This window comes from Clytia hemisphaerica, unplaced genomic scaffold, assembly GCF_902728285.1.
Source record: "Clytia hemisphaerica strain Z4C2 unplaced genomic scaffold, Clytia hemisphaerica genome assembly, whole genome shotgun sequence".
In the NCBI taxonomy this organism is placed as follows: Eukaryota; Metazoa; Cnidaria; class Hydrozoa; order Leptothecata; family Clytiidae; genus Clytia; species Clytia hemisphaerica.
In genome coordinates, this window is record NW_027104564.1 from 129,196 (window position 1) to 156,730 (window position 27,535).

General features: G+C 36.3%; 3 protein-coding genes across 4 annotated transcripts in view; all 3 read right to left on the bottom strand.

Annotated features, from left to right (window-relative positions):
- LOC136823395 (vacuolar protein sorting-associated protein 41 homolog) overlaps window positions 1-27,535 on the bottom strand; it is a 94,173-nt gene that overhangs the window by 47,906 nt on the left and 18,732 nt on the right. The window lies entirely within an intron of this gene.
- Window positions 2,258-8,817, bottom strand: LOC136823365 (uncharacterized). Its single transcript, XM_067079537.1, has 4 exons — window positions 8,232-8,817; window positions 4,043-4,282; window positions 3,475-3,686; window positions 2,258-3,234 (listed from the first exon to the last, which is right to left on the bottom strand). Exons 1-4 carry the CDS (start codon window positions 8,701-8,703, stop codon window positions 2,962-2,964), a joined length of 1,197 nt encoding a protein of 398 aa, XP_066935638.1. The 5' UTR covers window positions 8,704-8,817; the 3' UTR covers window positions 2,258-2,961.
- Window positions 10,440-27,129, bottom strand: LOC136823394 (adenylate cyclase type 5-like). Of its 2 annotated transcripts, none has more exons than XM_067079575.1 (22): window positions 26,137-27,129; window positions 24,038-24,187; window positions 23,574-23,695; window positions 23,081-23,192; window positions 22,821-22,948; window positions 21,671-21,829; window positions 21,091-21,244; window positions 19,763-19,924; window positions 19,376-19,431; window positions 18,577-18,727; window positions 18,250-18,347; window positions 16,418-16,502; window positions 15,765-15,872; window positions 14,969-15,094; window positions 14,498-14,667; window positions 14,107-14,206; window positions 13,525-13,677; window positions 12,998-13,144; window positions 12,406-12,498; window positions 12,000-12,114; window positions 11,654-11,778; window positions 10,440-11,389 (listed from the first exon to the last, which is right to left on the bottom strand). In XM_067079575.1, the coding sequence occupies exons 1-22, from the start codon at window positions 26,971-26,973 to the stop codon at window positions 11,261-11,263; spliced, it is 3,480 nt and encodes a 1,159-aa protein (XP_066935676.1). In that variant the 5' UTR covers window positions 26,974-27,129; the 3' UTR covers window positions 10,440-11,260. The 2 variants fall into 2 exon arrangements, with proteins under 2 accessions (XP_066935676.1, XP_066935677.1); XM_067079576.1 differs by having other exon boundaries at window positions 11,171-11,389; window positions 14,107-14,203.

Below are 27,535 nucleotides of genomic sequence, written 5' to 3' on the forward strand. Positions count from 1 at the left end.
GCCCTCTGGGCTTCTTGTTATCCATAAAAACGGTATTTCGGTATAAAACTATATATCTTTTAGTTTCTTCGTGAGTTTTATGCAGAAAAATTTTCAAAAAAGATAAGTCTATTCCGCTATTTTAACCAGTAAAATTTTCTTGCTCGCTTCGCTCGCACAATCTTGGATGTCCTATTCACTTATTGTCAAGGTTATTCAAAATAAGCAAAACTTTACGATAATAAACAAAATATTTTCGTTATTTTTTCTGCGGGCGCGTTTTTTTAATGACAATTTTTGTGATGCAAATACTGCATCCAACGAACGAGTCTAGAGAAAATTTTCTCTGTCAGCACTAAATAATATGGTCGTCTCTCCGTATTCACTTATATTGCTACTACAATACAGTATACTGATACTGCAGTAACTTAGAGACAGTAAAGGCGGTATTTACTCCTTCAATAATTAGTAAAAGTAGATAGTTCTAAAAACATCTTGTGCAACATCAAACGATTAAAAAATAATTCACATCATGATGCACATGATACATTTTCAGGCAATCTAGGCATTCTAAATTTTAAATTTTTTCTTGGGCGAAACTCTTTGAACGCCGCACCGGGTACGGCAGGTACGTCGCTCGCCGTACCATATTTTTGCCAACAAATGGTCGTGTTAAATAAATCAAAAATTGTGTGACCAAACAAGGCATACTTGGCTAACAATAGCGTATTAAGGCCGTTTTTCAATAACAAAGGAGAGCGAAAATTGTCGAAAAATTTTTGCACTTGCTTCGCTTGCGTCCTTATTTTCCTTTTATTTTCTTTCCTCCGATAGGGCGGGGGGGTTAAACTTTAGAGTTCGCGTCTTCTAGTTGCACCACAGCACCACCTCTATGAAGCCTGTGTTGAAGTCTACGGTTTCTCAGACCATGGTTGGCCCAAACCTCGATTTTAAATTTATTATCAATATAAAAGACATCTTAAGGGTCTGCGAGGAAGAAATTATTGTGGGAAAGGCTTAATTTTGCATTTGCCTCCCGTAACAAGCAAGTAACTTTGGCACGGCAGACCTAAAATATTGCTTTATCAAAGCTCAAATAGCTGTAAAAGAGGCCTTAAAAAGTCGACGATATCGAGAATAAGGTCACAAAACTAGCAAAAATTTTTATATATTGGCGAAAATGTTTGGTATAAGAATAGGTCAATTTGTTTAAAAGAGACCATAAAAAGGTTAAATTTAGCCCAATAAGGTCACAATCGTTTAACCAAAGATGTAAAATTGGTGCGTGAACGTGAAAATGTTTTTTTTCGCGCGTGAATACGTGATAAGAATTGGCAAAACTTTGTGCGTGAATACCTGAATTGAGGGTTGACTGCGGGGCCTCATAAAGTACAAGACTTGTTTGTACAGTTTCTAATTTGTTACTACACAATAGATTTGATAACTGAAAATTCATTATTTTCGAAAAGAAAATATAAATATAATATCGGTATCGGTATTAGGCTTCCTATACCGACGGTATTACGGTATTTGACCCAAAATTTTGTCGGTATGACGGTATTTAAGACCCCTAACCCCCCCCCCCCCATTGAAGGGACCTGAAAGCTTGTTCGAGTTGAAGAGGTTCGATGAGTTCAAGTGATTCTGCTGTACTATAACTTTGATACTGTAGAATTTGAATTCGACTGCGGTTTTGTTACTAGATTTAAAAAGATATTCCGGATTGGAATATTATAAAAAAAAAATGAAGGTGAAATGTTAGGAAGAAGAGCATCAACTTCTTGTAAAATAGTGCTATGATGTTCATTTTTCATCAGAAACTCTTCGATCTTAGAACGTCATAAAAATGCGAAAAAAAAATCAAAAAAAATATTTACTCAGTCAAAAAATACAGCTTGAAACTTTTGCCTAGTTGACTTGAAAAAGAGATCTTGTGATTTTGTGATTTTTTTCTGTGACTGAGAAGTGTTTTTTTCCGTAGTAATTTACTCTTCGTTTTCTTCTTCATTTTTAACCTTCATTTTCCGACCTTTTTTGATTTTTTTTCTTTTTGATAATATTCAATTCTTGAATATCTTTTCAACAACCACAAAACTGCTATTCAATCCAAATACTATCAAAAGGTACATCTTTTTTTGTGTCTGCTGCAGGTTATATTGAGACAGACTTTAGTTGAACTTTTTGAATGAAACTTTGCACACGAGATCCTTTGAAAAAGAATGTAATTCATGTGAATGATCCTTAATATTTTACGGTTAAATACGAAAAATATTTAAAATTGAATACAACAAAAAGGATTGCATTTTTTAAAAATGTTCAAATTGGAAATAATAGGTTGTATAAATAAAATTCCGACTATTTTACAATCCTTTGAAAAGACGAGTTAAAAAAACTACATCGATATTTAAAAAATTATTTCGCAAATAAAACCAACAAAGACCAACAAAGACGATTTATAGGAGGTGTATATGATATCAAATTTTGTGCTAACTAAAACAGAACAAATCTGGGTACAATGCTATCATCGTTATACAAAGAGGATCGACTGGACCTTTTCTAATAAGACGCTAAATTCGAAGAAGATACCATAGTGATTGAAATTCACATCATTCACGACAAAAAAGTAAAAAAAAACAACAACAAAAATATTGTAACATTTTCAAAGTCCAGGCATTGACTAGTCTGAATCGCAGACCTCTACAAAACCCCAGGTAGTATATAAGGAGCACGAATCCTTTAGTGAATGCAAGCAGCCTAGGCATTGACATGTACGAGTCAGAGACGAGACTATTCTTAAAATAATAATTTGAGTTCGAAAATCAAATGCAGGGAAGTATTGAGCCGCAGTATTTTAAACCAACGAGTTTAGAGCAAGGTCGCCTTTTTGGCATTTGTTTCACCATCTCGATTGTTTCACTAGAAATATGTGTACCCCGAAGTTTGTTATTAATAACATATCATTAAAATCTAAATTCAAATTCTCTAATGTTTATTCCAATTTCCCGATTGTTTATTTTGCTGTTTAGCTTGTTCAGTTTTTGCATATCTTTCTTCTGCACCATCGATCTTTCCAAGTCGACCGTTTCGGTAATCATCAAACGCTTGCTGGATTTCTTCATATGTGTTCATCACAAAGGGACCGTACCTAGCGATCGGCTTCTCAATAGGTTGGCCAGCAATGACGAAAGCGTGGAGAGCGCTATCTTCAGAAGCATTTAGTTGGAACACATCTCCTTCTTTCGACAATGAAGCAACCTAGTAAAGAAAAATTTTACAAAGATAATACATAACCAAGTATCAATCTGTCAGTTCCAAAAAATCCTTTAATAAAGTGCAAAAAAGAGTTAGAAGAAATTTAAGAGTGATGGCGCATAAAAGGTCAGACAAAATATATTTCTCAAAAGTCGAAAAAGAATCAACAAAGCGTTAGTAGCTGATAAATATATCAGTCATCAAAAAATGGATGAAATATTTGGTTAAAAGTCTTAGCCTTACCTGTCCCATAGTGACTGGTTTCTTATCTGAACCAATAAACCCATTCCCTCTCCAAATGTAAACAAACGAGTTGGTATTTTCCGGAATGGAAACATCAAATGAACTTCCACGATTTATTTTGATGTCCAAAAACATGATTGGGATTTTTGTCTCGATTGCTGCTTTGGTTCCCAAACATTCTCCAGCAATCACTTTCACAGATGTACCACCGTCTAAAAAAGATGTTGAAATTTTGATGAGTATTTGACAATAGTAAGAAATGAGAAACAGACCTAACTGGACTCACATTCATATTACATGCGGGATTTCCGGGGGCCTTGACGACCGACGGGGACGTGACGCTGGAGGATTTAATTACCCTGGAGGCAGTTTTCTCAATAGTATAGTGGCCAAACAAATTCTTTAATTGAAATCTTTTTAAAAAGGGGTACCTCTTAAATATTCAAGATGTAGCGCCATTTGTCCCCCTTAAGGATGTCGGTTATAGATAAGACCAAGGTTTTAAAAGAAGTCAATTGGGAGGGAACCTTTTTATTTCAAAGAAAGTTATGAATGTCGAACTGATTACCAGGCGATGTGACGATTGGAATTTTCTCAGGTGGAGTATCTTGATATCGAGGTGGACTCATTTTGAATTTCTTTGGTAGGTTCACCCATAACTGGAAGCCTTCCATACGCCCACCGGTGCGTAATAATTCATCAGTGGGCATCTCGCTGTGCACCACCCCACTCCCTGCTGTCATCCACTGCACCCATCCAGGACCAAGGTTGCCTTCATTACCTGCACTATCTTTGTGATGAATCCCACCTGAAAAAGTCGAATTATAAAGGGTTTGAAAATATGTTCTTAATAAGTTTTTAGAATTTTGAAAACATTCAAAAATTCTAAAAGAAGAAAGTCATTTCTCAGCTGATGAAATGGAATTTTACACACATTGTTTTAAACAATTATGAATTAATGTATATTGCTTTAATGCTGGAGTTTTTAATTATTCAACATGGCATCCTGAATAAAAAAAGGTATTAACTTGTACAGCCCCTTTAAATTTTGTATGAGTATCTCATATATTTCTTATTTTGTTATTTTAGTTCAAATATTTATTGACTAATAAAAGGTCTAATGAACGCAATACTTGCTCATGTTTGAACTTATTGGAGAAGAAAAACACCTGTGATCAACCGTCCAATCTGTGAATATCAAACTGATGACAATGACATGGTATGAACCCCCCCCCCAGAGATTAGGGGGGACCTAATTTTTTTTTTACCATATTCTGGCTGGGGGCTGGCAAAATTTAATTTTTTAGGGGGTACCTATATTGCTGGGGGGCCTACAACTGCATGTGAAAGATCTGGGGGCTGGCTTTGTTTAAAATTGGGAGTAATCTTTTTCTGCTTTCAATCCACAGATTCATTGTTTTAGTTCAACTTTTATATCAAGAAAGTTTTTAAAGTCTTCGTTTTGTGTAAAATAGCATCTTTGTTTCATCTTTATTTTATCTGTTGATCAGGGGGGGGGGGGTGAAGCAGTTAGTACAAGACATCATGCCTACTAACTGCTTTCTCGGAAGAAGCTAGTAACACCACCACCTTGGTACACTTAGTACAGTTAGTACTAACTGAATTTAGCCTTGAAAAAGGCTTTTGACCTTCATAAATTCAATAAAATCAAATAAAATCAAATTTAATATCTTAAAAATGATTCAATATCCATAGCTTTCAATAGGAAAAAACAACATTTTAGAAAATCAAATTTCTATTGCAACCAGCAAATTGTTTTTAAGATTTAAAAAAAAAATTTCGAAAATTTGAAAAAAAAATCTACTTCCCAAAAAAATTTTTTGGTAAAATATGGTCTTTTTTTTTTAATTTTCTCACAAAATCCTATTTTTTACACAATTAGTACCAAAATTTGGCAAATTTTTAGCAGGGGACCACCCTTTTTTGCAGTTAGTACATCTGAGTACTAAGTGATTTTATCCAATTCATATGGCACACCACTACGGTACTAACCGGCATGATGTCTTGTACTAACTGCTTCACCCCCCCCCTGTGTTGATCCTTCTTACCTTAGGTCATTCTACTGGGGGCTGAGAGGTTTTATGTCAGGGGGTACCTAATTTTTAGGGGGGGGGCTAAATTTTCTGGGGGGACCTAGAACCCCTCTGCATACCATGAATGATGCTATCGCGGCCGCAGCACATCTGAACCTCCTTGCTCTGGCGCATTCCACTCCTGCCACTCCACCCTCCGACAAACAAAAGCCGATAGACCTTACTATTACAAGGGGTACTACTGACGAGGAGTGGAACACATTCACAAAGAAGTGGAATCTTTTTAAGCGTGGAACTGACATTCCAGCAACTCAGGTCACGACACAACTGTGGAAATGCTGTGATAGTGAATTTGAAAATGACCTATTTAAGGACATTAACAACATTGATAATGGTACTGAGAACCAACTCCTAGCAGCTATTCGTCGCCTTGTAGTTATATCCACTGCCACTAGTATTTGTAAAACCGAAGTGCTATCATTAAAACAAGACCACGGTCAACCTATTCGGTCTTTCGCCGCTCAAGTCAAGGGTAAAGCCCAAGTGTGCGCGTTTGCCATCAGAAGACTGCAACCGAAATGTTGATTATACTGATGACATTGTAAAGTACGTTATTATTTCCGGTATATGGGATGAGGAAATTAGAAAAAACATTCTTGGGTTCTCAACACTTGACAAACTAACTCTAAATGAATTTCGCTCATTGAAAACAAGGAGATGACAGTCCGTGCAATGTCATCCTACACTGGCCAACATGATGCTACTAACACTTCAACTGTCCATCAGAAACCACCAATCAAATCTGACCTCAATAAAAAGTTCCAGTTAAAATCGAAATGTAAGAACTGCGACAAAGTAATTCAAAAATTCAAAATGCGTTATGGGAAACTGAGAGAATTTGACTTATTTATTGAGTGTTGGAGAGATAAGAACTCTAACAAAAACAAGCACAACAACAGTGCCTTATTCGATGTTGTTAGTGGCTTATCTACCAGTTTCAGCAATAAATCCTCCAATCCACCAAATGCCACCTCTCGGAAACCCCATATCTAACCGTTACTTCATCACATTTTCGACAGCTCTTACGGCTGGATGATCAAGGACTCGAAAAGTCAACCTTCAATCAACTTAAAACTTTACATTAATCAATCCGACTATAAAGAACTTAGCTTACCAGTAAAATACAGTAAAGTTAAAGTTATCACAGACACTGGAGCCCAATCGTCTTTAATGGTCAAAGCATTTCGAAAATCTGGGTTTGATAAAAGGCGCTTATAGTTCCCGCCAAGAAGAAAATGTTTGCAGCCAACAGTGATCAATATATTGGGTGCATTTTTCAGCCAACAGTGAGGGGATCAATATATTGGGTGCATTTTTCAGCCGTCTTTGTGATCATGATAAACAAGGACATTACATTGAAGCTCCAGAAATGATTTATGTTACAGACTCAATTGATTTCTTCTACCAAGGTATGGAGAATATGAAAATAATTCCAACTGACTTTCCTTCTATCGGAGCGGCAGCATCTATCACATCCTCCACCGACCAGGAAATTCTTGCAGAAGCTGAACCCAACAATGCATGTGAATGTTTGCCTTGCCACTGCGCCTCCACCTCGCCCCTCCGAGCTCCCCTTTGAGCCAACAGAGGAGAACAGTGATCAGATGAAACAATGGCTCCTCGAACGTTTCGCGCCATCAACCTTCAACCAATGTAGTCACCAGCCTTTACCGATGATGAAAGGTCCTTCGGTTCTGACGCCACTCCCTCAGCTGTACACACCCAGCCCAAGTACCTATTAATTGGCGTGATACGATAAAAAAGCAACTTGATGCAGATGTTTCCCTTGGCGTCATAGAAAAGGTTCCACCAAACACACCAACATCTTGGTGCCACCGGGCCTTCTGGGTCCGAAAACCAGATGGTTCACCCCAGAGTAGTTGATTTTCAAGCTCTTAATCGACAATGTCAGCGTGAAACCCATCACACAGTTCCACCGTTCCAACAAGCTCGTGCCATACCACCATCAACCATCCGTTCTGTCACTGATGCATGAAATGGATATCACTCGGTTCCAGTACGCCTTGAGGATCGTCACTTATTGACATTCATCACCGAATCATTCGGCAAATTTTTTCCCACTTAGACTGGGTTTCTTTTGTCGATTGCTTGCATCATAATCATTGATGATTCACACATCATTTCTTGAAATGGAAACAGAAGGTATTTCCCAAGCTGAAAATGGGCCTAAATCAAGGAAAACATAAGATACAAACCTCCAAAATGTGATCGGCTATTGCTCATTCCGACATTTTAAATTTTTACCCATATTATAATAACATTACCCCCGTATTTTGCCAGTTTAGTATGTATAAAATGTTATGAATTGCGTGATTTTGCTGTGCGGCGATGGCTCAAGGGATAGAGCGCTGGCTTCCGAATCTGAAGGTCTTTCTTTGGTGGTGGTTCGAATTCCACTTGGTGCGAAAATTAGACTGATCGAAATTGATGGACAAATGATTGACAGGTATGAAAACTCAGTCAGAAATGAGAAACTAAGTCTTAGAATCTCAGACAGTCAGAAAAGAGAAAGACGGGATCAGAGATAAGGATCACATTTCGGAGGTTTGTATCTTACGTTTTCCCTAAATCAAAGGTTCCGCCAGTTAAATCAACAAAAATAGAAACTTTAACCTTACTTACCATCAATAACATAAGTAACCGTCTCAAAACCTCTGTGAGGATGATCTGGAGCTCCTATTGCTTCACCTGGCCCATAAACAGTTGGTCCCAAATGATCAAGCATCAGAAATGGATCTACATTGTCTATTTTATCTCCAATGGGTCTGCGCACCATGAAACCTCCACCTTCACGTTTTTTGTTTGCAGTTGCAAATTCTTTGATAGATTTATAGGTCATAATTAATCTTTCCTCTTTATCAGTGATTTTGTCTTTCTTTTTAGGTCTTCTTGGTCTTATTTCTTGGGTTTTTGAGAATTTTTTTAAAACTTTGTTCACAAAATTATTTCCAATCTTCTTCAGGTTTGAGTCTGACCAAAAGTTTGGATCACGATAAGCACTTATAAATACTGCAACGAATACACCAAGCAAACAAAAAGAAATATAGCTTTTCCTCTTTTCCCTATGCAGGGATTTATGGCTTTGAGATCTCATTCATGCATATAGCTCTTTTAAGTTATTTTCAATGGAATTTCATCTATAAAGAAACTGCTGATTCTCCATATTTGAATATTCCCACACGATTCTCGAAATTTCAGCTCTACCATATTTGTTTATAAATACTCGGTCACGCATACCAAGATTTAGATTCCTTGGTCACACGATGAAATGATTTCCTTGAAAACCTTCCGTTCCAGTTCCAGAAAATTCGCGACTGATGATTTTTTGGGATGTTTTTATAAGATACTTCACTAATTGGTCATTAAAAGCAACAGAGATTACGCGTTCTTTGGAAAAAGTAACACAATTGTTTTATTACAGGTTAACGACCAACCAAATCAAATAAAAGCTTGTAAAAACTCCAGCTTGTCCCGATTTTGTGCTGAAAAAAGCGAAAACTCGAAATTTTAAAAATACAAGAGCAGCCATCGGCTAGAAAACACAAAATAACTGTTCAGAAGCGTTCCCAGGGCTGGAAAAAACCATTTGTTATTTTGACTTTTGGTTCCTGGAAAAGTACATCTGTTATATGAGAAAATTTTAGCTCCTGGAAAAAATATCTGTTCGATGAGGAAATTCGGGCTCCTGGATAAATGCATGTGTTTTATACAAATTGATCCTGGAAAAAAGTAATTTTGTTCTGTTTTTGTTTCCCAAAGTGTTCTTACTGGAAAAATATATGTGTTCTTTTTCATGATTACTCCTGGATTTCCCTAACACAACAGAGTTCTGCTGGAAAATTTGATGTGTTCTTTTTTCAAACGCTCCTGGATTTTCCGAACAGATATTTTAATGAAATGAGTTCAAAAAGCCTGTCCTTTTGATAAAATTCACATCCTCCCAGATTTTCATGTCTGTTCGCTAAGCAAATTGTTCCTGGATTTTCTCCCTAAAATCTCTCTCCCGGAAAAATAGTACAGACATTTGACAAATATCCGTTGTTGGCTGCTCTTGAAAATATTTACCACTTTTTTTAATATTCACAATCTTTAACTTGCCAAAATATAAAAAATCAGACCAAAATTAATTTTCATCCTGCCACTTGCATTAGTGCCACATGAATTAGTTTTCGATAGAGGGAAGGGCTAGGTAGGTACATATCATTTCCAGTCTCCTCATAGTCTCAATTAATACTTGTAAGAACACTCAATCACGTTGCGCTATCAGAACAAAAAAGTGAACAAAAGGACGACTGGGTCCGAGTTTGAAAAGCAATTTGAAACTGAAAGAGATACATTTCATTGCATTTTATGCGCAATTTCTATTATACATGTAATTACAATTAAAAAAGCCTAAAAAAATGTGTGAAGAATTAAAAACTGTTTCTCAAAACAACTGTTTGATGGAATCGGTAGAATTTTTCATGTCTTAGAAAATGAAATTTCTCTGTTTTGGGTATTGAGGTTCCATTCATGCACCTAGAGCGAAACAATTAATATTTTCTGAGAGATCTTTATATAAAATATGTATTGCTGACCTCTTTATTCAGGGAACACTGCCAATTAATCTTAGAAAAGGAAATAAAAATTTTTGTCAACTGAAATGTTTTACAGATACAAACTACTCAAGGAGCATGGCAATAAATAATAGTAAAATCTGTCTGTTGTCAGCTGTGGCAAAAAGGCTCATACCTTTTGTGTGGCAAAAATTGCTGTTTTGGGCTCGTTGAAGAGATAATTGGAAATAGAATATTATCATAGAGAAAAGCGAAAATTACATCCTTTTTGTTTCCGCTGTGGAATATTTTGAGACAGACTCTAGATTTGATCAAATCATTTAAAAAATTAAAAATTAAAAAAATAAAATAAAAAATAAAAATATTTTTAACTTCAAATTAAATAGCTTTAAAATCATAAGGTATTGCGAACCAGCGCAAAATCTAAAAACAATTATCGGAAAATAAAATTTACAAACCAAAAATAAAATATAAACACTTTATTATAGTTTTTTGTTAACATTTTAGAGGTAACCTTATTAGCCCTCCTTAAACCTGACCTTTCCCGATCTGAAAATACAACCCCAATAAGGACAGGCGTAAAAAAGACTGATAAGGTCTATGTACAGAGAAAAAGTAAAATGCCCCCCTTCCGATGTATGAAGTATTACTGTCCATGATTAATATAAAACCACCGTCAACTTATAAAAAAATCTCATTTTCGGCGTAAACAAAATGTCGGATAATTCTTGAGTAACATTAACAAAATTTCAACCATTTTTCGAGTGTTGTTATCGTGTTACATTTTGTACAATATGATTACGGGTTATTTTAATACCGTATAATATTTTTGTTCCATTCGACAGAATATTTGATGAGAATTTGTTCACAATAAGCTCGTTGGTGAAAGACTGACCTCAATAACAATCTGCTCGTGATTCAATTTCCGTATAATCACGGGAATTTGGGCCTGTTCAGCTACCCATCGGTTTCCGTAGACGAAACGAAACACGGAGCCATTAATCCAGATCCTTGATATTTCTTTCTTGAAAAGGTTATTCTTCAACTGGAAAGCAACCATTAATCCACCTTCTAGCACCACTTATCAACAACCTTTCAGGAGCCTTCTTTTCCTTTCAGTAGCCAATAGGTGACCATCTTCCCTTTGCCCTTTACAGCAACTAGGCCACGACATTCGAAAGTGAAGCCACGTTTTGACAAAAGGTTGTACACGCTCTGGGTAACCTACAAAATAAATAAAATCTCAGTTAATTTGACAAAGAAAAATATGATTCTGATGCACCTATCCAATGGAAGCCTAATTTGCTACAATCCTCTAACAAATTTGTGCTCCTTCTGGATTACCGAGGATTAGCGACTTTGTAAAGTCTTGCCATTCAGACTAGGAATAAGAAAGTATAGGACTTTAAACTCCACTACCACCAAACCATATTACAAAATTGGTTAGTTTTGGCGTCTAAGGATCCATGATTGACAAAAATATCTTACCTGAATACAATTGGGTTTTCCAGTGCTGTACATACGACTGGCTACGTTGACAGTGTCGCCCCAAATATCGTATTGTGGCTTCTTAGCGCCGATTACACCAGCTACCACTGGACCAAAGCTCAAACCTAAAGAGAAAGCGTGAATTTACAAAGAAATTAGAAATTATACCGAGTGCTGGAACAACCTAATATAAACAAATTCTAAATATTCTTAACAAAACACAGAGTTAGGAAATATATACAAATTCGAATTAGTCCGGGAAGCTTATTTTAAAACTAAAGTTTACCAACGTCTTCAGTTTAGATAAGCAGTGTGGCGTTGGATTAGACAACTAGCAATCGTTTACCTGATTTCAGTTTGAAATTATTGAAAGCATTTTTATTCATTTCATCCAACGTGTCATCCATTTTCATGGCGAAAGCAGCTAGCTCCTCCACGTGGTCGCAATTTTGTAGCTCCTCCTGTCAGTGGAATATGAAAAGATTGGGTTCACACACTAATCAAAAGTGATTTCCACTGAGTTTCCGAGAATATGGAAGAAAATGATAAGATTTCTTTCTTTGAAAAAAAAATCTGAAATTGATTCGTTTTCTTTTCGTAGCTGACGCAAAAATTGTTCAAAATTTGTAAAGATCCTTTAAAGAATCACTTGAAGAATCTGGAAAATAAATTCCCAGAAATCTTCAGAAATAAAATGACAACATCATTGTTTATCAACTTTAGAAAAATTCAACAATTTCAACACAACTTACAGCACTTTGAAGATTTAAGCCAGAAGCTGCCATATAAGTTTCACCGATGGTTTTGATTTTCTCGATCGTTTTGAATTTCGGATCTTGAAGAATCTGATGGAGGAGAAAAATTGTAATCAAGCATTTATCAATGACGTTCGTTAACAAAGTGCTCGGTTTATGGATAGGGAGATAATTTATAAATTCCAAAATAACTGTATAACTGTATTTCTTTTAAAAGAAATTAAACAAAACTACAGCCTCTTTTACGCTTAACATTTGTAGTAATCGGATGTGCTAACAAATGTAATATATGGAACTTATAATGAACATGCGGACGCATTAAAGAGCAACGAACGGGCACTAAATAGAAATTCCCCAAAAAACTGACTTGGGGCTTAACAACTCATAATTCTTCGAAACTAATCATAACCAATGAGGCAAGGTGTCAAAATTTAAAGTGAAAGCTGCGTCATACTTTTATTTCAACGAAAGATTATGAAACATTGATATTGCATGTATTGGTTGAAGCTACTAAACTTGTTGTGATATGTGTGAGAGGAATTGGAGCGAAAATTGAAAAATCATAACGAAGAATAACAAGAAGTCTTACATTATCAAAGTCGACGATAATTTGATTAAGAACCCTCAAGCATTCCATACCATCTCCCGTTGCTTCCAGTTCCATGTAAAACTCCGAGAAATTACAAATGTTCGAAAACAACACGGCTACTGACGAACACGCTTGCGCATAAAGATCCTGAAAATGAAAAAAATATCCAATTTAAAAGATGTCTCTGTTGTAGTGATATCTTCATAGAGTATTCTCTATTTTGGTGTCTCGAAAGGCATAGAAAATTGTTTAATAAATGACTGAACAGTGCCAAATAATATAATGTGACAAATTTCGTCGATCTAAAAATGATCGTCAGAGACAGTATTAAAAGCATGACTAAAGTCTGTCTCAATTAATTGGTGGACAGTTTACTTCTTTGACAATTTCTCAACATTCTCAACAAAAATCTATACACCGTTGGAAAGATATTTCCAAGGAGAATAATGTAATAGATTAATGGTTTTTGAAAAAATAAGATATGACTTACACCGATGACAAAAAAGGAAAAAAGAGCTCGGTATTACCTCATTGTTATCCTTGAGAAAATGTTCAGCAACGTGAACGGGCAGTATATTGTACAATAATTTCTTGTTATATTTTCGTTTATCATTCATCTCATCTCGTTCTTGTGTAGCCTGTGCTTTCCATAAGAAGTCTAACCTTGAAATATTCTCGTGCTAAATTAAATTAAAAAGAAATGAATAGATCGTCGCGTTGAAAGACAAGGCGAACGCGCTTTAATAGACAGAAAAGCATATATTTAGTTTTCGTTTCAACTCTTTTGTTCGTCTACACCCCTTTATCAGTGTAGAAAATATAATATAAAGTACACAAAGAAGATTTCAGTAATAACCGGGGTGAAGCCTACCCTGAAGAATTTCATTATTATTACACCTTTACTGTTATTTTTGTTTTTCCAATACCCAAAAACGGATGAAAAAGTGTCCCAGTGCCATCCTATTGGTCGATATGTAGGCCTTTTTCAAGTAGGAAGATTAATTACGTTAACCTAAAGCCGTTAGTAAGACTCGGTTGTCCATCCATTTCAACCGTAAAATGACCAATAGAAGGATGAAAGCATTAAACTTAACTAACGCCTTTCTTACCATGTATGTATGACTGACCAAGCCAACGAAAAGGTAAATGACAGAGCTGATACTGTGAATGTATAACGGCACGAATTGTTGATTTGACATCCCCTCGCTTCTAAAGTTAGAAGAAACGTCACAAGAAGATAAAACTAAAAATACAATATCTCAAAAATACAAAAGTCCACAATGGGCTTTTCCAGAAAAAATTTGAATATAGGGAGTTGAAGGATATAATATTTTGTTGGAAAATTACCCTCCGGATATTGCGACTTTTGATCCCCGGACCATCCCGGACAGCAGGTTTATCCCCCGGATAAGCATCAGTTGACATTCTGGACATTTAATGTTATCTTATCTGGAATAGACGACGAAGGTGGCATTAGAATACCAGACTGAACAAACTTACAGACAATGAGCTAAGGAGTCATGCCAATCGTAGAGCGGTTTGAATTTGAGAGGGATTGCGATGGAGTAGAAGAGAGCGACTGCAAGAATGATGAGAAATTTACTGGTGGAAAGACAGTTCAAGGAGTTTGCTGCAGTGATCATGGCCAATGAAATAATGTAGGTGATGTACTGTAGAGAGAAGAAAACGGGAAAATGATCCAAATCTTCCATAAATCAACAACCATCAATTGAACTGTTGTCAATACTAATATATCTTACTTGATGGTTCTGAATATTGATCAAAAAACTAATTCTGGTTTGGTTGAAGCTCACTAGCAACTGTAAAATTTACAATTTCTTTTAATATCAAATGAGAAAGGAGTCTGTTTTTTTCTTGAAGCTGGCCTGTAACTGGAAAATTAGAAATCTCTATTATTTTTATCTCAAAACGACTTTCTCATTGCTAAAAAGTACATGATAATTTACCAACCTGAGGATATACACAGTATTCATCAGCCAGACCAGGGATGGCGTCTCTATGGAGTTCAACAGGGGTTGTGGTGGAGGAATTGTAGATGCACGAGTGTATGGAGGGTGGCTGTTCTGGACAAATAAACTAAAATAGAGAAGAGAATAGTAATTAAAGGTCATAGCACATTCAATTAGAGATTAATAACATCACAAGTATGGAAACCAAATCATAACCCCCCCCCCCTGCTTCACCCTATAATATTCCAATGTCATCACTAAAATCGATTTTTTTATCACTTTGAATGTTTTTTACTCCTAGTCCAGCATGTCAGACGACTAATTCAGACATGGTAGAAAATAAGCAAAAACTAAAAACTAAACTAATGAAAGGAACAAACTACAGTTTACACAAACTAACATTTTCCCTTAACGATTTTTTTATCACTTTGAATGTTTTTTACTCCTAGTCCAGCATGTCAGACGACTAATTCAGACATGGTAGAAAATAAGCAAAAACTAAAAACTAAACTAATGAAAGGAACAAACTACAGTTTACACAAACTAACATTTTCCCTTAATAATTATCGCATTATCATATAACATTCATATTATCGTATTATCATATAACATTCATATTATCGTATTATCATATAACATTCATATTATCGTATTATCATATAACATTCATATTATCGTATTATCATATAACATTCATATTATCGTATTACACGGATTATAAAATCCGTGTAATTATCATATAACATTCATATTATCGTATTACACGGATTATAAAGAACTACATTCTATCCACTCACCAGAGTACCAGTAGCGGAGATGTAGAGCAAGAAGATGACAGTGATGGAGAGCACTCGGTAAAGCGATTGATTCTTTACTATCTTCGGTGAAAAAAGCCGAGAGATTTTCTAAAGAAAAAAAAATAACAATTAAATTCCTGGCGAAGCCTGGTAACTCGTGATACCAAACTACACAGAAAATCTAAGAAAAGCCTTGTTAGACAGCTACAATCAGTTCCAAAATACTTGACACAAAAGGGAAATTCCCCACGAAATTTTATAACCACAAACGGTTTTCAAGTGCTCCAAATTAGGTTGGAAAGGTAAATAGTTTTAACTCTGAGTTTTAACGCTAGACTTAAGACTTAGGACCTTAGGATCTGAAGATCCAAAAGTTAAAAAATGGCCCGGTAGGGTTTGAAATATAGCCTAGAAACCAATAAATCCCTCCCAGATTGAAATATTCGACGAAATCAAGTTGAAGGCCCGAAATTGATATTCTCGCTCGAGCTTCAATTTTCGAAAAATGGTAAAATAGCCAAAATTGCCCATATGTTATGGCACTGATTGTAGACAAAAGCACTACCTTTTCAAAAATAAACGGCCAGTGTTAAGATATTAACGAGTGGACGGTGGATTTGAGAAGTTTTCATTTCAAGAACAAACTATTTTACCTCCATTTTGTGAAAGATGCTGAAAAGAATTGTGGGAAGCAGCAGACAAAACACTGAGGTGAAGAGAAGTAAAGTCTTTGTCGTCCTATAACGAAAAAGATGAAAATTGAAAACAAAAACACGTCGGACGGTCATTTTATCCAGTTTGGTAATTACAAGATATTACAAGGTTTAAAACGAAAGAGGACTTTAAATGGCTTAAAAGGCTTTTCAATGAAACAGGGAGGAACATTTTGGAGAAATTTCGGAACAAGTCAATAAATCCGTCTACAACTGCATCCACTAAACTACAAAGCAGAAATCAACTAACGCGATAGCAACTAACTCGAACCTCTATTAATGGTTAACATACTTAATCGTCCGTTCAGTTAACAATGTCTTATAAACCTTACTCCATAACTCGAGATTTCCTTAACTCGAACAATTTTGTGTCCCCTGTGCTTGTTCGTGTTATGGAGACTCAACTGTACATAGTGCCCCCCCCTTTTTAAAGGCGGGGGGGAGTTTTTGTTCAGAAAATGGGAAAAGGGTGGGAAAAGTTGTTTTCAAAATTCTAGGTGGGTGGCAATCAAAAGGAGGGGGAGAAAAAATAGCTCCAAAAAGTCAAGAGTTGGGAGGAAAATTCTGACGAAAAAATGTATCTGTTCTCTGGTGTCAAACATAAAACATATCTGTTCAACTTCAAGCAAAAAACATGTAATAGTGTTTTATATTCGAGGTGGTGACAATTTAGATTTTTTCTTTGTATATAGGGACGAGATAACATGAGTATTATGTTATGAGCAAAAAATCAAAAAAAAATTTCAAGAGGAGCGGGAATTATTTTAAAAACCTTAGGGAGGGGAACTAAATGGGGGGGGGGGGGGGGGCAGAGGGATTTTCAAGGGAGGGGAACCAACCTACTAGGACACTATAATTGTAGTAGAAATTAGCGAATATGATAACAAAGAGGGGAAAACGAACGAACGAACGAAAGAACGAACGAACGAACGAACGAACGAACGAACGAACGAACGAACGAACGAACGAACGAACGAACGAACGAACGAACGAACGAACGAACGAACGAACGAACGAACGAACGAACGAACGAACGAACGAACGAACGAACGAACGAACGAACGAACGAACGAACGAACGAACGAAACGAACGAACGAACGAACGAACGAACGAACGAACGAACGAACGAACGAACGAACGAACGAACGAACGAACGAACGAACGAACGAACGAACGAACGAACGAACGAACGAACGAACGAACGAACGAACGAACGAACGAACGAACGAACGAACGAACGAACGAACGAACGAACGAACGAACGAACGAACGAACGAACGAACGAACGAACGAACGAACGAACGACGAACGAACGAACGAACGAACGAACGAACGAACGAACGAACGAACGAACGAACGAACGAACGAACGAACGAACGAACGAACGAACGAACGAACGAACGAACGAACGAACGAACGAACGAACGAACGAACGAACGAACGAACGAACGAACGAACGAACGAACGAACGAACGAACGAACGAACGAACGAACGAACGAACGAACGAACGAACGAACGAACGAACGAACGAACGAACGAACGAACGAACGAACGAACGAACGAACGAACGAACGAACGAACGAACGAACGAACGAACGAACGAACGAACGAACGAACGAACGAACGAACGAACGAACGAACGAACGAACGAACGAACGAACGAACGAACGAACGAACGAACGAACGAACGAACGAACGAACGAACGAACGAACGAACGAACGAACGAACGAACGAACGAACGAACGAACGAACGAACGAACGAGACATACCTTGGGAAGACAAGGACGACGATGATAATTATGAAGAGGAAGACAACGAAAATGAACATCATGTGTGGAATGAACAACGAATCCACTTCTTCGCAATACTATGAAGAAAAAGAATTTAAATAGTGATAAATTTATTAATTCTAGTGGTATAGGGTATAGTTATCGGATCTTAAACTTTGAAAAAATTATTCAAACTAATAAGGGAAGTCCCAAAAATATTCTAATTTAGCTGCGAAGCCAACCTAATCCATGTAGCAATAAATCTATAATGAAATTAAAACTGGGCATCTTAAAGTAAAGCCGAATAGGTGGAAAGAAAAGAAGTACCTTATTTTCGTATTCTTGTTTTCGGAACTTGAGGATGACAGGTCTCACATTTTCTTCTTTCAAATGTTCCACATTCCGAGCATCGATAGCGCGCTCCAAAAATTCATTGACTTCATCTTCCGAGGACATGGTGGTCATCGTCAAACCAAGTCTGTAAAAAGAAATGAACGAAAGATGTAATGGGCTTTGTTGGTTTCATTTTTAAAAGAACATCCAACATTTTTGATGTTCTTAACTTTTTGAGATTTAAGCCTAAATATGTTCTTATTTTCACCATTTTGCAGAGTATTTTTGTCCATTTTCCTAAAAAATTGGGTGCTTTCGAGTCCGCGAAGCCTTAAAATGTTCTTAAGTTGTCCTTAATATTTTGGCCATATACGCCTTATATTCTTATATAGTTTGTTCTTATAAAGACGTGTCTTGATTTCTTTTCGAACGTATATATGATCAGGTTTCTGCTTACGAAGCAGTTTCTTCTGGGGAAGTATATCGAGGTAAGTGAATCAGACTAGTGTTTGATTTAGAAAAGAGATCTTTATATACTAGAGAGACTTTTTTCTTACGAAATGCGCGGGAAAGTATGCACACTTATTGATAACCACACAAATGTCGTTTTCTCATTTACATTATATTTTTTGAACTCGCAGTCAAAAAGTCGAATAGCGTAGTTTCTAAGCCAGAAACCCGACAGACTGACTATAGTTTTGGAATGTTCGATCCAGTTAAGTAGATAGTTTAGCGCCGTGTTAAAATTACATAAAACATGACAACGGGGGAGGCGAATGTGCACGTGACCTACCTTTCTCTCATTTTCTTCTCTTTCAATTCTTGGCTCCCATCATCTTCTTCAACCCCCTGTAAAGAAGAAAGAAAGCTCAAAAGTTTTTCCACAAACGTAAAAAATATATTTTCAACTCTTAGGGTTTTATCAATAAAACCATGTCAATGAAAACCGGCCACCGTCACATTTTGGACATTGCCATTTTGCATCATTGTGCCAAAGATAAGAAAAAATTAATGAGTCAATCTCGAGAAAAGCTGGTAACAGATGGACGGTCGGACGAACGAATAAAGGTTAATTTATTGGACCTCCATAAACTTAATGCAAAGAAAAAAGTCTATCAAGCCTCAAGATTCATTTTCAGTTTTTTCGAAATCGTAATTTAAAGCTATTACATCAATTTACCTCGAAGAACCTTTTTGCAAAAGGTTGACTGTTCTGGTTATTGACACCATTCGGGACACCTTCCGGTCGTGCGCTACCATTATTGGGTGCCTGTTGGGTTCCTTGAGGCGTAACGTTGTATTGATTGGCTACTGTCATTGACCGTTTTGTGTTTCGTGATAACTTATAGGAAATAAAAACAGGAAAAAGGTGACTATATGAGTAACATTAATTAATAAGCAGGGACTATCTAGCCTGGCTTGCGAAATCAATATAGAAGAAACTAGACGGTTCCCGTCGTCGCAAACGCCGGTTAACGGTTTTGCTTGCACATCAAAAGCCTTTGAAATACTATAATGTGGGTTAATTCCTGGCTTAAAATGCCGAATACAATGATAAAAATTATACTTCTAAACTTTCTACATTAGTCAAAATTTCGTGTCTGTAAGCCTCGATGATATGTCTTTTTAAGATAACGGAAGTTTGTGTTCAATGAAATGCCATAGTGACCCTGTTAAAATTATCGAGGGTACCCGTCGTTGCAGACGCCCAAAGGTGTCTGAGGTGGTGAGAGGGTTGCTTCTAGGAAAGAAAAAGCCTTAGTTGTGAAGGAGAGGCTCGCGCTTTGCGATTGAGGACTGAAGGTTTTCCCGTTTGTTGGCTTCACATGCGGACAGCTTAAGACCGGCGCATATGCAATGCAACCAACATTGAAACCTTTTTAAATAATGTTAGACAAAGTTTAATCATCAAACAACAATGTTGGATTTTGTTGCGAGTGTTGATATAAAATAATTCGAAATCGTGCAACAAAAATGCCACACCTTTTTATTTGAAACTTTGTGACGTCGCAGTACTTTTTCATGAAATTGACGTCAGAACTTTTTTCGTTTACAAATATAGCAGTGTAGAGTCTTCTCTAATCCGAGTTTTCTACGCTTGTCAAACTTAGCGCGAGACTTTTTGTATCGAAGGTGGATAGGTTTTCCAGCCGCAGCGTTCAAATTTTAGAAACCTTAACATATGTTACTGAGCTAGCGTTACAGACATTTTTCATAAACTCATTTAGTATAGTAAGATAAGCTCTAGCTTAGAGAGCTGACTTTCTTCCCTGTCTATTCTATTCTAATTGTTAGAGTGGGCAAAGAATAACCAGAAAACTTTGGTTGAAAAGATTGAAGTCGAAGTCATCGCGTTTACGTCAAAAAGAGGACAATGCATTGACTTTTGCCAGCGCCGTCTTAACCAGAAGTAAGTAAACCAGCAATCAAAAAGATCGCTTTCAACTACCAAAAGTTTTCGAGACTTAACACACGTGTCGATTACTCAATGTATAATTATGCACTTACTTGTCGTTCTTTTTGTTTATCAGCGCTGGGCACGATGAAGAAAGATTTGATATTGTGCTCTTTTAAATACACATCACGTTTATAACCTTCACCATCTTCGATACTGTACTCTTCTTTGATCTCTTCGCAAACTGCTTCCGTCACGTGGATTAAACTGAACGAGAAGAAGAAGATTGTTCTTCAGACTGTGAAGTGCGAGTATCGTATTCGAATAAACGCCCTAGGATGCGTTCATTATGCGTTCATTCGAAGTAATACGGTAATTCATTTACCCCAGTTTTTGAAATGTTGAGAACAGTTCCAGTAGGTTTGAGAATATTTTTAAAATGTTGACCATCTCGGATTTTAAAGCTTATACCAAAACTTTAAATTAATTAATTATTCATAAATTATAAATTCATTTCAAAATTTCGCTGTTAAAAAAAGTACAAGTTTCATGCCAAAAAGATTTCAAAAACTGTGAATATGTACAGATTCAGAAGAGTAGAAATTAATCAAATGTAATTAAAAGTAATCGCTATAAACAATTGGAGAGCAGTAAAAAATGTATAACATTTAATCAATTATCTTCAACGCTCACCCTGGTTTTCCACCGGATTCCATATGTGACGCAATAGTGACGTCATTAGACCATACGTCATATTGCCATTTCTTTAGGCCGAGTACACCGCAATGAACCTTTCCTGTGTGGATGCCAACTCGCATGTTCAGTTTGACGCCAACTGCTTCACGTACGATTCTAAAAATAGTGATGGTCAAATATAAGTCAAATATAAGTCAAATATAAGTCGACTTTGTAATCAGAAGATTTTTAATTAAAGGAATTATACGGTGTTATATACACCCGACTCGTCTGAAACTGATGTCAGCAAAATTTTAATAAAAGAGTCCTTTCAAATTTGTAAATAAAAGGAAGAAAAAATCTTGCTCCACATTTTTCTTTATTCATTTCAAACGATTCTATTTATTTCAATCTGCCGAATCAACATACATTATAACTATGTAAAAGGTCAATGTCTTTAAGTACTTTAATGGGATAAATTTTCGCGGGGATTAATTTTCGCGGATTTCGCGGATTTGGGTGTCATCCGCGAAAATAAGTCCCATTGGAAAATTGAAAAAGGCCCATCCGCGAAAATTAGTTTCCGCGAAAAATTTGAATTTTTTTGCAATCCGCGAAATTTCTATTTTTATCGTTATTTTTTATTTTATTTTTCTACATGAGGCAACCCTCGAAAAAGGTCAAATCCTCGATATGCTTGTTAGCAAAAAATCGTTTTCCTCAAAATTTTCTTCACAAATTTACAAACTTGGAAGAGGTATTGGAAAATTTTTTATCTAAAGTGATCGCTTATTGTTAAAAGCTTTTCAATGCAAGAGGGTAATCTAACTGGTTTGAAATTAAACATTTAAAAGGATATGTAAGATTTGTAATACATATCTCCTCGCCCTATTCCAAAACACCCTCTTATTACTTGAAAAAAACCTGGAAAAATTTTATTTCAATGTTTTGACCCTTTTCAAAAATTTTAATTAGTACCACCCCAATCCGCGAAATTAAATCCCCGCGAAAAATCAGGAAATCCCTCATCCGCGAAAATTAATCCCCGCGAGATCTTAAAATTTCGCGGATGAGCTCAACCGCGAAATTTAATCCCCGCGAAAATTTATCCCATTAAAGTATGTTAGAAAATATAACAAAGTTAAAAGAATAATGCGACTCCACTCACCCGATGGCTTCGATGACATCCAGCCCCATATTGATGCAACAATGCGCATGATCTGGTCTCGGTTCCGGCAGTCCAGACACACAATAATAACAATCTCCTAAAATCTTGATCCTCATACAGTGATTTTTCTAAATGACGGGAAAGAATTTCTGATTGATTATCCAAATTCTTAAGTTGGGGTGACAGATTGGTATTGAATACAGTTTGAGTTTAAAATATCAGAAAAAATAAAAAAATGTTACAACTGGGAAGATACTCACAACAGCTAATTGATCAAAGCGAGCAAACAATTCATTCAACGTTTTGACCAGTTCATGCGCAGTGCACTGTGATGCGAGTTGTGTGAATCCTTCGATATCCGCAAATAAGATGCTATCAAGATGAAAGAACCATAAATCTAAGACGTTATTCCACTAGTCAAATTTCACCAATTAGAAAATTCTACTGGACAATCTAAATGTGGCCCCTTTATAGGAAAACATTTTGCACACACGATATAAAAAATAATTTGAGGGTATTTTTGATTACCGTTTAACTCAAGTTTTGGCTTTGGCAAAGGAACATATTTGAGTTCCCATCTGAACTTAGTTGTCTATCACTAATTTGAAGTCAAACGGGAATTCTCATTTGCTTGAGTTGGAAATTATGGAAATTATGGATAGTTTCTTATGCCGGTTTCTTATTGACGAAGTCTAAGAACTAGTTCGAACTATCGAAAGATTTGATTCATTGATATAAATTAGATGTTCATACCTCACATTAGCGTGACGTTGAATATAAATCTTGCTAAACATCGATTCCTCCAGTTCTCCTTCAATGTCAGCTTTCATTTCCATGGCAACATGACGTGGAAGCACTGACAACAAAAGACGCTCCTAGCAACAAAGAAGAAATACTAGATTAGATAACAAAATAATTCGAAAAAGTATTTTTTCGTAAACGAATTTCTGATAAAATTTAAAGTTCTTACCATTTAGATGAACTTTGGTTGTCAAGCTTCTAAAGGAAACTAATATTCTCAAAGGCTAAAGATATTACTGACGTAAAACGTATACTTCAATTTACGACTTAAACCGATTCAAGCCCCAACCCCGACCCCGACCCCGGAGCCAAAGAATTTCCTTTCTTTCACAGCTAAGGAATCGTGCCCTAAGTCTGCCCACCCGAGATGATAACCCTTACTATCACATAAGAAATGGTGGCAGTGTTTATCATACTTGTTCTTGGTTTTCACGTTGTAACTTCAGCCTGGTTTCTACGAAGCCTCTTGTCTCCAAGAAAGCTTCGCGTTGTGCTTGCTCAGCTGGATAATGTGAAAAGATACCGGCCAGGTTGACAGCGATATAGATCAAAATATTGGTTGCTATCTAGAAAGGAGAAAAAAGGAAAATATTTTTAATACAAAATTTTACGACCGCCTACGTTGCAGGCTTGGCCGGGAGGGAACAATCTCTCCACCCCACAAGGCCTAGTCGTGTTCATGAGAAACTATTCCATACCAGACCTCCCTAATTTCTTGCTCATGGCAAGGGCAAAAAAACTTTTTGTTTTCAATCACTTGATCCACCAAAGTTTTTACAGGACGACTTTTCTTTGTATAACGATCGTTGTTAAACATAAGTCGGTGTTTTTTACACTTTTGGCAAAAACGTGACATTAAATTTTCTAAAAAACGGTTTTTCTTGAATAAAATGAATTTGAACGAGCATTTTGGGATGAAATCTTCCAAAACAGTGTAACACACGAGCTTAGAACTTTTGGTTTTGGTCCCAGCCAAAATATTAGATTTTAAGAATTTTGGAATTATGAGAGTTAAGTGGCTCTTGGATTGATTCTGATGGTCTGAACTTGTTACACGATCTCTATATTTTATGAAACAATGATGAAGAGCACTTTTGGATCCAAAATTCCATCCGAAAAACATCTCTGAACTTGAACAATTATAAAAGATGCATTTCATTGTTAAAATGGACTGATCACAATCTAAAATTAATCAAAAGTCACTTCCACTTAACTTTAAAACATTCTTAGATACCAAAAAGTGCGGTTTCGCGAGCGTTTTGGGATTAAAAATTTCATTTTAAAGAGGTGAACCTACCCCAACCCCAACTTGTCGCAAAATGGAATTATTAATCCTTCGGGGCTCTATCTGAGCTTATTTTAGGTCATTAACGTAACGACATATCATGCATAACGTAAAAAATCAGTTTAGAGCCTTGTAGGATATTTCATTCCAGACTAAGACGCTCATTTCGGATAAGGCAAAGTATGTTACTTTCATGAAGGATTTGATAATCCTTAGATGCTCTATTCTAGTGGAAAATCTTATTTTCTTGTTCTTAAGAGCCTAAACCTTCCAAATAGTTAAATTTGAACTACTTAATATCAAATAAACATACTACAATCCTCAGTTTAAAAAGGCTTGAACTCAAAGAAAAATTACGAATAAGTGATCCCAAACTGCTCCCAGCTGGAAGATTTTTTATTTAGGAATAGAAAATACATAAATGCTCCATCCCGCCAAATTTCTGTTCTAAAGCCCCATTAGATCAAAAGTTATTGCTCATGGAATCCATAATCCATTTTCATTATGGAATCGTTTAATCCTAACCAGCTCCTAACTTTAAGAGGTTATAAGCACTGGTTTAGTTTCTCTAGAAGGCTCGGGAAAAATGGAATGGAATCTTCAGCTCTTTGCCGATCCCCCTGATATCCTATTAAGAAAAGGTGCATTTTGTATTTATTTTAAAACCTGTTTAAAAAACTTCACGTTTTTGCCAAAAGTGTAAAAAACACCGACATAAGCACTTTTGTTGTTCTAGAAGGTGACATTCGAACAACATGCGCAGCATAGTTATATTACTGAAATCAAGAATTCATAGCTTTATTGCTATGAAGTTAAGAAATATAGCTTGGACTGACTGGGGCTGACTCTTTGACTTACTTTACGTTTTTCATATATATCTGATACTCTTGATATTGGGCAATTCCAATTTATATCCATACAGGGGGTGGAAGAACATTCCAAGGGGTCTAAAAGAGTGTCTTTTCATTTTCCAGGGGGGTAAAAGACTGATCTTAGTTCGTCCACCTTCACTTTAGGTGCGAAAATAATTTTTTCAAGTGGGGTATCCACACATCTCCAAAAAAAAAAAACTTTTTCGGCTTGTAAAGGTTCGTCCACCCCCCCCTGTATGGAAACTTAATAAAATGGTCCATTATGATATGAAAATAAAGAGAGAAAGATATGGAAGCTTACAAAATAAAAATCTCAACTTATATGCGGAGACATAAAAACATTATATATTCTACTCACCAGCCACCAGACGTCTTTTTGCGTGGAAGCTTGTGAAGCGACAGAGGTGATCAAGTGTGTGGTTGTGATTAACATGCCGCAACATATGGACATTCGGAACTGAAGCGGCAGCATTACATAAGTCATATAAATCGCAAAGATGACAAAATTCATTGATTTCGTCACTCCGTGTATATCACCCTCTAACGGCACCGAGTTAAAAATAGTCATTAAGCAATTAAAAAAAACAATGATATATGAAACTAAAACCAATAAGCGCCCTGAAGAGCCATTCCAATTTATGATGCTCAAGAGAGCAGCGAATACTGTCACTTGTACCACTAAGAATATCCCTCGCGTGTATCGAAAACTTCCTGTCCTGTTGAAATGAAAATGAAGTCCAATTTCACAAATACAGGTCACAATAAGGATGACTAGGAACCAGTTGATAAAGTGTTGATTCAAGTGAAAGAAATATCGCCTGTACAATTCTTCAATCTTCGGTGAAGGAAAGGGTATAGTCTTAAACAAACTGATGGCGTATTTCAAGTTGAATTTCTCCTCAACAGGGTGTAGATGAGGGTGCATTTTATCGGCCGCTACTTTATTGATATCGACATTTTGATTGGAAGGAATTTCCGCATTCAAGTCTTTGATTTCAACGGAATAATTCTTTTCTGCTTCATCTAGTGAACTTCTAGCGCGAAACATTTGTTCGATATCGACCGTTGATTTGGCGCCGGACAATTCGTTGTCCGAAAACTCGTCACGTGGGTGATAATGCGGCGGCAGGGCGGTGCCATTGACTGAAACGCTCTCTGGTGAAATCGAACGTTTGGCCAATAATGTTGAACTCATCCTTTGCTGTATTTCCACTTATAATCAGGATGTGATGTCTACTTTATTATCATTTAACACGTCACCACTTTTCAAGAACATTGTTTTCCTCACGCATGCAGCAGGTGAAACGGTATTATCATTCGTTTTTCATTTGTTTTCATTTTATCATTTGTTCTAAAATAAAAAAAATATTTCATTGTTTTGGAAACGGGAAAGTGAGAAAATCGACTTTTAAAGTTAAAAAATACCACGAGAAAAAACTTTAACAGGTTTGTATAAGAACAACGAGCCATATAAACAATCATGGATAGAGCCTGGAACTTAAATTATTAAAAATTGGGTATAAAAAATTTCAACTTTGCAACAAAAATAACAACAACATAAAAACATTTTGAGGCTCAAAAGTGCTAAAAAAATAGGAGCATCGTGTAAAAAAGTAAGAAAATTTTTTACAGGCGGAAAAGGAAAATATAGCACTTCAAAAACAATAATCCGGTAGAAAGTGTAAAAAGGTCGGCGTGTCACTCTTTCTAACAACTGCGTCTCTTTCCGTTAATGGCATTCTAAATGGCTATTAAAT

Coding starts and splice junctions, on each gene's coding strand:
- LOC136823365 (XM_067079537.1), bottom strand. CDS start 8,703: ATGAGATCTCAAAGCCATAAATCCCTGCATAGGGAAAAGAGGAAAAGC. Junction 4,283..8,231: donor GGTTACTTATGTTATTGATG/GTAAGTAAGGTT, acceptor CGACTTTTTCAG/GTGGGATTCATCACAAAGAT. Junction 3,687..4,042: donor TCCAATCGTCACATCGCCTG/GTAATCAGTTCG, acceptor CATCTTTTTTAG/ACGGTGGTACATCTGTGAAA.
- LOC136823394 (XM_067079575.1), bottom strand. CDS start 26,973: ATGAGTTCAACATTATTGGCCAAACGTTCGATTTCACCAGAGAGCGTT. Junction 14,668..14,968: donor AATACTGTGTATATCCTCAG/GTTGGTAAATTA, acceptor TTCTCTCTACAG/TACATCACCTACATTATTTC. Junction 12,499..12,997: donor TTATCGTCGACTTTGATAAT/GTAAGACTTCTT, acceptor CTCCTCCATCAG/ATTCTTCAAGATCCGAAATT.